This window comes from Chinchilla lanigera, unplaced genomic scaffold (genome assembly GCF_000276665.1).
Source record: "Chinchilla lanigera isolate Chin_1 unplaced genomic scaffold, ChiLan1.0 scaffold00120, whole genome shotgun sequence".
NCBI lineage: Eukaryota > Metazoa > Chordata > Mammalia > Rodentia > Chinchillidae > Chinchilla > Chinchilla lanigera.
The window spans coordinates 139,797-149,985 of record NW_004955521.1 but is presented as its reverse complement, the minus strand read 5'-3'; the positions used below and the strand labels follow the sequence as shown (position 1 = coordinate 149,985).

The 10,189-nt window shown below is 34.8% G+C and overlaps 1 protein-coding gene across 1 annotated transcript in view; it reads right to left on the bottom strand.

Moving 5' to 3' along the window:
• Window positions 1-10,189, bottom strand: part of Srfbp1 (serum response factor binding protein 1) — a 55,342-nt gene that overhangs the window by 10,921 nt on the left and 34,232 nt on the right. The window contains exons 4-5 of the mRNA XM_005409286.2: window positions 4,982-5,053; window positions 660-741 (exon numbers count right to left, since the gene is read on the bottom strand). Coding sequence (XP_005409343.1) covers window positions 660-741; window positions 4,982-5,053 — 154 coding nt within the window. The remainder of the gene's footprint in view (window positions 1-659; window positions 742-4,981; window positions 5,054-10,189) is intronic.

The following is a 10,189-nucleotide window of genomic DNA, read 5'->3' as shown; positions in this document are numbered from 1 at the left end:
AAAAAATAAATAAATATCGGGTTCAGCAGAGTATTTCTTAATTATTTGGAAACTTTTAAGAAAATAATTGGAATTTATATTAAGACATGGTCAAATACACCTATTTTTAAGCTGCCAAGTAAAAAGAACTCATCCTTCCTTAATGTATTAGAATTATAAGGAATAGTAAAAACGTCTCTGACTATAAATAAAGTAAAATGGAAACTTTAACTTCTGTGGTAATAATAGATATTACAAAATATGCTTTTGGACATAAAAATAATCTGAGAAACAGCACTCAAGCCTTTATATTTTACATATATTTAAATAAATGCGTGACACTAGCAAAGTCAAAAGTAATGAACTATATGTATTTAACTTGTTTTCAACTTGACCATGTATACATTACATATCAAATATATTTCATATATTATATAATACATGTTAACATATTAAAATTTAAGAAAAAATACAGATTTAGTTTTTCTTCAGACATCAGACAGTTAACATTACAGGGACTTCTTTGTATCTACAGACAGTTGAAACAACCTTACTTTTATAATACAAAATATCCTCAAGAGCTGAAAAAACAAAATATTTATAATGAATGAAGTCATTTATCCAAAACCATATACACAAATGCCTTAAAGTGTATAACTTAAAAGTCATTTAACTCCTACCTTTTAGTGTATCTACTTTTTTCTTCAGAAGAGGGTGTTCAGCTAGTCTGGCAATTGCTCTTTCAGTTGCAGTAGAATCTGGCTACAAAGTAGGAAAAAAAACAAAACAAAACACAATGACATCCAAAAAATCAGTGCTAACAAATGTTCTGCATGCCTGAGGAAATCGCCTTTCAGGTTATAAGGGACAAGAAGATGCTACTTTATAGAAGCTGTTTACCCTTCACTGCTTCCTTCAGTGTCTTTTCCCCTCTGGAGTCCCTACAAATTCACTTCAAAGGTAATCTGCAATATAGGAACATCTGTATTTGTACAACAGATAAATGAGGTTAACTATTCTCATTACATAAATTAATCTCATCTGTTTAGATAAGGATTTCAAGAATTCCAAATAGATTTTGACTAAAATATATTCTTACATGATTATTCAAAAACACATCTACTGTCACTTCCAAATCCTTGCTTCTTAGCTGTAGAAAGTTTTAGAAGAGCAATGGAAATATTTGAATGTCTAGTGCTGACTCTGAGTAAATATTATGCTATTAATCATTTTATCATTAGATTTATTCATTTAGGTAATTTCTCTGCCTTAGAAGATGCCTCCGAATACCTAGGATTTAGTAATATTATTTCAATAAACTGTATTAAAAAGACTACAGTAAGATACTCTAATTCTAAAATTACATATAAATCTAATGAATGAACATCTAATTTGTTATTACTCTACAACTGTGATTTTATGTTATCTCTGTGGAAGACTATTCATAAACATTTTGGTGAAGGTAGTTGCTTTTAAGGGAGATATGCAACATGTTCTGATACTTAATACTTCTTAGAAATGTGCTTATTCAGGAGAAGGACAAAGTTTGGTCATATGACTTCCTGTAACACATTCTGTGTCTCTGGGCAAGTTTTGAATAGCCATAAATCCAAAATCCAGTTTATACCATGGGTGAGTACCCATGTGCTCAACAATGGCTAAAATAACACTGTTACATGTGTAGAAACATAATTTGGGGTAAGTTTTTATTCATTTAACCGGGAATCTATTTAACAAAAATGTTGTATTGTTGGTATGTACTATATCTACTTTGTAGCATAATGGTATTTGTGTATAAACACTTCAAAGAGTACTTAGCGCTACTCATTTTCTTAAAAAAACTATTAGTATTTCTGGAGTACATGATAAATACATTCACAGGGGGTGATGCCTGTGCATTCACATGGGTTTGACGCATGTACACAACATCTTGACCCTTTTCCCTTCCCCTACATCTTCCCTCTCAGGTCTGCTTCCCATCTCCAGAAAGCCCATCTCCCTCTTTCCTACCCTTATTTTTTCTTTAAATTTTTTATATTTTGGGGGTCAAACTCGAAAGTTTTTGGCTACCATATACCATGGCCTTAAAAAATGAACTATTCTTGTTACATTAAAATATTTTAAAAAATACCATATAAATAAAGGATAAAAATCCTGTTTAGTGGGACAAACAGGGTACATGAAATATACCTAATTTTAGGGCAAAATTAAGATTAACCTCAAAGAATAAGCTCTATCATTTTTATCTGATGCAATAATGACTGAGGGGAGACCAAAATATATTACCAAAATGTTTGATTTGGAAAGGTTCCTGGTCACAGAAATGGGAAAAAATAACAGTCAGAGAGGGTAAGTAATCTGTCTGAAAGTAACAAAGCTAGTTCCAAGGGAACACTAGCTGAAATGTAACCTCTTAGGAAACAAGAAGAAGTATCAGTTATTAAGATGTGATTATTTTTCTAGGGATGAGTAAAAACTGTTCTGCACTGTAAACATATACCTTATAAGTAAAAGCGCAAGCCAAATACACAAATGACTCACCCAAGGCAAAATGTGATACATTTCATTTAAGAGACAGAAAATGTTATGGAGCTATATAAGGAATACAATTAGAGTGATACGTTTTAAATTTAAATAAGTTTATTTTGAACCTTAAAAGGCTATGAAGTAGTCTATGAACAAGCAGCTTTTACACCTGCATGAAGAATCCCTCACAATACTGGGAAGTATGAAAGAAATCACCGCTTTCCCTATTTAAAATTGACCCAATGTTTGCCATGGAAAATTTTCAGGAAACTGTGGTTTTCACATGCCTCTAGCTTCAAATGAAAACACAGAAAACACCTTGTCTTTTAATGGAAAATTTTATTTTGGCATATGGGTGTTTATTATCATAAACGTATTTAGCATTCATTTTGCAAAGAATTTTTAAAATGTACCCCTGAATATAAACAACAGCCTGAATACACACACACACACACACACACACACACACACACACACCCAAAAACATTCAAAGCTGAACAAAACTCTTACATGCAGCATTAGTTCTTTGAAATGTTGCTTAAAATAAAATGACTCTAAATGAACGGGCAGAAGGAGAATAGTGAATACCAGTGCTTTTCATATTAATTGGGCTTTACTTCACTTTCAGGTTTTCTCTAAAGCTATACAAGAATAAACATTTCCATTTATCCAAAATATTTAGTAAGATAACCATAAACAGTCCATTTTGTTGGACCAGAAGTACTGTGGCAAACTCTGCATGGTTTTTTGGAGGTAATAAAACATTTTCAAGACTTAATATTATATATAAACTCAACTAAGATTTTTAAATTACTTGCTGAAAATTGATGAAGTATTTTCCATAGAAGGGAGAACTATACTTCATATATTCTGCCAACTAAACTTTTCTATATTAGATGAAATATTTAAAAATACTGACAGCTAGGATATATGAATATAGTTTTATACAGAAATAAAGTAAAGCTTATAGCAAATTTAATTTAATAAATACATGTAAGACCTTATCTGTAAACATTACTGTGAGGGGTAGGTAAATAAACATAAATAATAAAACCAATCATTTAAAGGCTATAGAGATTTTAATAATACAAGCTAACTTTTTCTCAATGAACTGGAGAAAGTAACTGCTTTATGGTATGGACATTTTAGCTATATTATTTCTCTTCTTGAAAGGTGACCCCTAGTGAAGTTCGATTTTGTAAAAGTTTTCAGGTTTACTTGGAGGTTTTATTACCTCCAAATAACCATGCAGAGTTTGCCACAGTACTTCTGGTCCAACCAAATGGACTGTTTGTGGTTATCTTGCTAAAGAAGGGATAGTGTTATTTAACTTCAAATAAAGCTTGTATTAAATCTCAAGTATACTGTCCTTGGATCCTACTTCCAAGAGTAGATCAATCCCTAAATTTACTGGTCCCAGAACACAGCGTGTGTAAATCCTACAGTCAACTAAGGAAGAAGAGTCATATAAAAAAGATAAAACAATGAAAAAATGGAAAAAATATTCAATGCGTACTTATGAATTCTTGACAAGCTGCTGCCGGAGATCATAAATATATACAGTACACTAAGAAAATATCAAATAAAGTGTGTAGGAAGAGATGGTAAGGGAGAAAGAATACACTACCCACAAGAGAAAAGAGGAATTACACATGCTACTTCTTAAGACATACATTCCCTCTAATTGTACACATGTTGCATGTAAAACTAGGGAAATAAATACAATGACCTAAAATACTTAAGTATGAATGGTTTAAGCTGCCCAAATGCATCTAGATTTTACTTAGTTTTAAGGTAAATATTTAATTCTTGGCACTATGCATGGTGCATATCAAATATGTTCATATAATGACTGGTAGGAGAAAGAAATGCAAATTAGAACAAAAATCAGTAAAAGCAAAACCAGAGAATAGAGAAAAAAAATCAGCCTTCTGAACACAACTGTCTTGCGCAGGCATCAACAATGTGGGTCATTATACAGAAGGGAAACAGCAGGGAGGAGACAGCAGTGACTGGGCCAGAGCCCCTGCTGCCCACCAACTGTGTCATGGCTGTCGCCAGCTAACAGCACTCTGTTTTGACCTCTATTTTATAAAAGTATAAAAAGTATACCTCTATAGTATAAAAAGGGGGTAAAAACAAATCGTTTACAAGGTGAACCAGAAATTAAACAAGGAATTTAGGAAAACCTGGAAAGGAAAAGAGTAGTTTCTCAGATAAAAACTAGTGAAGTTAATTTTTAAGATGTACATAAAATATGAAATGTCATATTAAGTTCAACAGAACAGCAAAGTAAAATTTATAAATGACAAAAATATTTTTCAGTGGCAATACTGAAGCTCATGGAGGGAAAATCATACACTTGTAGCAACTGGTTTCTTGGTAAATCTTCTTTTTAATGAAAAAAGTGAAAAAAAAGTAAGGATTACAATTAAAAAGCTGTTCAAAATACAAATACAATCTTTTGCAGATATACCTTTTTGCAGATTTTTTCAAAGTTGATATCATCACCAAGAGCAGATTTAGTTACTGTATCAGGTTTCAATTCCTATGAAAGAAAAAAAAACACAAAACTTTTAGTTATGAGTCTAACTTTAGCTCTCATTATAAGTTAAATTCCTTGCCAGGTCTTGCTTTAAGAAACTTGATACTGGGCTGGGGATATAGCTCAGTGGCACAAGCGCCTGCCTGGCAACTGCGAAATCCTGAGTTCGATTCCTGGTACCAACCAACCAACAAACAAACTTGATACTAATTAAAATTTTAATTTTTAAAAAGAACACACAAACTAACAAGCTACTGAAAAACCACAACAAAACAATTTTATGTGCTAATTTTTGTAAGAACAATATACAAATAAAGTACAAAGAAATATTTTCAAGAAACTGAATATAATCAACTGTAACCCAAGGTCTTCATACTCAAGTAGCTCTTTATATATCAAGTTGTCTTGGTTACTTTTCTCTCATTGCTGGGACAAAATACCTGACGCCCAAAATTAAGGAAGGAAAGGTTTATTTTGCTTATAGTTTGTGGAGGTTTCAGTCCATACTTGGCAGATTACAAGGCAGAGTGGCACATGGCAGAGGGCTACAGCTCATGGTGGCAGAACACAGTAAAGCAGCAAGCACCAAAAAAACACACAAGGGAGGAAATGGGCCAGAAGCACCCTCTTCCTCTCCCTTACATATGCAATCTATCCACCCCAGGGCGGGTGTAGCTCTCACACCCGTAATCAATGAAACTCTAAAAGTCTGCCCCATGGCCACATGAGGCTTTGGGGGGACACCCAGACACAAACTATAACACAAGTCTATAGGACAACAGTTTTGAACTTTCAAGAATTCAGGAAATATTACTCACATGGTCTTCTCAAAGGAGTGTTCTAGAGAAGCAGCTCCAGTCAATAGCAAATAACTGAAAAAGGACTAACAGTTTGTATTTGTAGAGTGAGAACTAAAATCGGTGTATGAATATAGAAGAAAGTATAGTAGGCAAACTCTATGCTTGCAATGAAGAGAAGAAACTGAGGAACAGCTAGAAAACACTTTTCTCAGCTTGTAGGTTGTGTCTTCACTCTGTTGGTGGTTTCCCTGGCTGTACGAAAGTTTTTTTAATAAGATGAGATCCCAGTAGTTGATTATTGTGATAGTTCCTGTGTGATCTGGGTTTTATTGATAAAGTCTTTGCCTACACCAGTGTCTTCAAGAGTTTTACCTATTGTATCTTCCATAAGATTTAATGTTTCTGTTTTAATATTTAGATATTTGATCCATTTTGAATTTAGTTTAGTGCATGGTGAAAGATACGGGTTCAATTTTAATATTCAGCATGTGCAGAGCCAGTTTTTCCAGCACCATTTATTAAAGAGGCTACATTTCTTCTAGCAAATGTGTTTAGTCCTTTTGTCAAAGGTAAAGTGGCTGAGTACGTCTGGGGTTGTCTCTGCATCTTCTAATCTGTTCTACTGATCTTTAAGTCTGGTTTTTTTTTTCCAGTACCAGCTGTTTTTATCAAGTGGCTTTATACTACAATTTCAAGACAGGGATTGTGATGCCTCCTCCTTTGCCTTTGTTGTCCAGAACTGCCCTTGCTATTCTAGGTCTCTTCTGGTTCCAAATCAATCTTAGGATTGTTTTCTCTAATTCTGTGAGATACAGTATTGGAATTTTGACTGGAATTGCATTGAATTTGTATAACAGTTTTGGGAGTATGGCCATTTTCACTATATTGCTTCTTCCTACCCAAGAACAAGGGATGTCTTTCCACTTTCCAATATCCACTTCAATCTCTTTTTTCAGAGTACTGTAGTTTTCAATGTAGAGGTCTTTTACATCCTTTGTTAGATTGATTCCTTGGTATTTCATTTTTCTGGATGCTACTGTGAAGGAGGTGGTTTCCCCAATTTCCCTCTCAGTGAACTTGCTCTTTGTGTACAGGAGGCTATTGATTTTTGAGCACTGACTTTGTATTCAGCTGCACTATTGAATCTGCTATTAAATCTAGCAGTTTTTTAGTGGAGTTTTCAGGATCTTCTAGGTACAGTATCATGTTACCTGCAAATAACAATTTATCTTGTCCTTTTCTACTGTTATTCCTTTTTTTTCTTTCTCTTGTCTAATTGCTCTGGCTAAAGTTTCTAGGGCTATGTTGAAGAGTGGAGACAGTGGACATTGTTGTCTTATTCCTGATTTTACAGAGAAAGCTTTCAGTTTTTGTCCATTTAGTATGATGCTGGCTGTTGGTTTTTCATAGATGGCTTTCATCAGATTGAGATAAAGACCAACTATTCCAATTTTCTGTATGATTTTTATCATGAATGGGTGCTGGACTTTGTCAAAAGTTTTACCTGCATCTATTGAGACAATCATATGGTCGTCCTGGCTCTGTTAATATGGTGTATTACATTTATTGAACCATCGCTGCATTCCTGGGATGAATTCAACTTGGTCATCATGTATAACCTTCTTGATGATTTGCTGTATTCTGTTTGCCAGTATCTTAATGAGGATTTTTGCATCTATTTTCATTTGGGAGATTGGCCTGTAGTTTTCTCTCTTAGTTGGGTCCTTCTCCAGTTTTTGTATCAGGGTAATGCTTCCAGGAACGAATTTGGGAGTATTGCTTCCCTTTCAATTTCATTAAAGAGTATGAGAAGTAGTGGTGTTAAGCCCTCTCTAAATTTAAGGCATCAAGGCCTGGGTTTTTTTCTATGTTGGTTGGTTTCTAATTACATCTTTGATTTCACTGATTAATATTGGTTTATTTAGGATTTTTATTTAGGATATCTTCTTGAGTCAGCTTTGGTAATAGTTATATATCTAGAAATCCATCCATTTCTTCTGCATTTTCCAATTTATTAGAATAGAAGTTTCCAAAGTAGACATAGATGTTCTTCTGGATTTCTGGGGGACCCACTGTGATTTCACTCTTCACTCCTAACTGTGAATTTAAGTCTTTTCTTTCTCTTTTTTGATAAGGTCAAATAAGGATTTGTCAATTTTATTTAATCTTTCAAATAACTAACTCTTGGATTCATTGGTTAAAGGGAAAAAACTAACTGAAAAGTAGAAGAGTTAGAGGAAGGTAGACCACCTAGACAGAGTGAAAGGATATCACTGAAAATGGACTCCAAATATGATCCAGGAGGAACACTTCTCTTGCCCTATCACCAGAGTATGCAAAGTTTTTTTACATAATTAATTTAAATTCATGGGCCGGGGATTTAGCTCAGCAGCACAATGCCTGCCTAGCAAGCACAAGGTCTTGAGTCAATCACCAGTGCAACAACAAATAAATAAATAAATTCATGGGGTGATAGTCTCTTTGATGCACGCTTAAGAAATAAAACCCATGCCAGATGTCATCAAACAAGTAGGCAGGCTATTTAAGCACCACGGAGTTTCCTCATAAACTATCCTTCAGTCTGATGTGGAAAATGGTGGGAAGAGGCGGCTGCTCACCACCTGAGCTCCGCATGGCGGTTTCTACTGGAAAGTCACATGGGAAGGAATCAAGGGATGGCCTGGGAAGACAGCGTCATGAGAAACAAAGACCAAAGTACTATGGCATGCACACCAGTGAGGGACCTGGTGGCAGAGCCTAAGTGGAGGTGTTATAATCTTATATATACTTCTTGGATGCTCTTTTTAATACAATACTTCCCTTTTCATTTAAACTTCAATCAAAAATAAAATGTAACACTGCAGTAAAATGACAAAATGGATTAGAAAATGTAAGGGTACATAAGAAATAGGAAAGTAGACCACTAAAAAAACTGCAAGTACAACAGTACCCATGGAACAAAAATATAGATCGTTCTAAATACCAAGAGAAATTTTTTGAAAATTGCAATGACAACATATTTAGTAAAGAAATAAACAGTACATATAACATAGAGCACTCAGTAATTAGAAAACATGACAGAGTTGAGTGCAAACATCAGAAATACAATTGAATGTGGGTTAGTATAACCAAGCTCTTAGGAAGAAAAGACCTTTAACTTGGATTAAGAGTAAAACCTTGGCCAGGCATGGTGGCACACATTTGTAACCCCAGCACTCCAGAGGCTGAGGCAGGAGGATCAGTCTGAGTTTGAGGCCACCCTGGGCTACAAAGTGAGTTCAAGGTCAGCCTGAACTGCATAGTGAAACCCTGTCTCAAAAAGAAAAAAAAAAAAAAAAAAAGGAGTGATATAAACACTATTATAAACACTATTAACAGGACACTCTGACACACTAGCCACAGTCTGAGAAAGCTCAAATTGAAAAATCATTTACCAAGATGTTGCTAACATATTTACTGTGCTAATTTAATCTAGATGTGCATCAGAATGTGCTAATAGGTAAAAAGACTGCACCCTGTTGCTGGCTCACAGCAAGGAGTCAGGGCCTGGAAGTAAACCTCTCTTCCAGGCTGCTTTCCTGGGCTGCTTGCTGGCTGCCGTAACATGGGCATCTGCTGTGCCTGCTCAACACGGACTGAAAGTTCTGACAGCCAAAAGAAACCTCCCCTCCAGTAAGTTGCAGGTGTTGGGTAGTCTGTTCCCGCAAGCAGGAGAGTGACTAAGACTATGCCATGTACTAGTATTTCAGTCAACAGTGGCCACTGTAACAATGACTCCAGAAGGTTATACTGCCGTGTGACAGCACAGGTGTCCTAGTTTGAGCGAGTATGCTCTAAGATGTTCCTGTGATGGTGAAACATGCTAATGACACATTTCTTGAAACATAGCCTCATAATTAAGTGATGCATGCTCTATAAAGCAGAGTGGTCTTATGAATTTATTTAGAATATATTGTAATAATATAAATTCTATCTTCTTAAGTATACATGGAACATTCACAAAACTTACTAGAAAAAATCTAAATAATCTGATTTTAAAAATGGGCAAATGATGTGAATGAACAAAATCCAAATCAAAACCACAACAAAATAATAAATGCTGGTGAGAATGCAGAGAAAAAGAAACCTTATACAATGTTTGCTTGGCATGTAAATTACTATAGCTAGGAGGGAAGAGAGCATGGAGGCTCCTCAAACACTTCAAAGAGAACTATGATCCAATGATCCCACTACTGGATATAGTCAAAGGAAGTTAAATTATTATGCTGAAGAGACACCTGCACATGTGTTTACTACAGCACTGCTCACAGTTGCTGAGATACTGCATTAACCAAAGTGC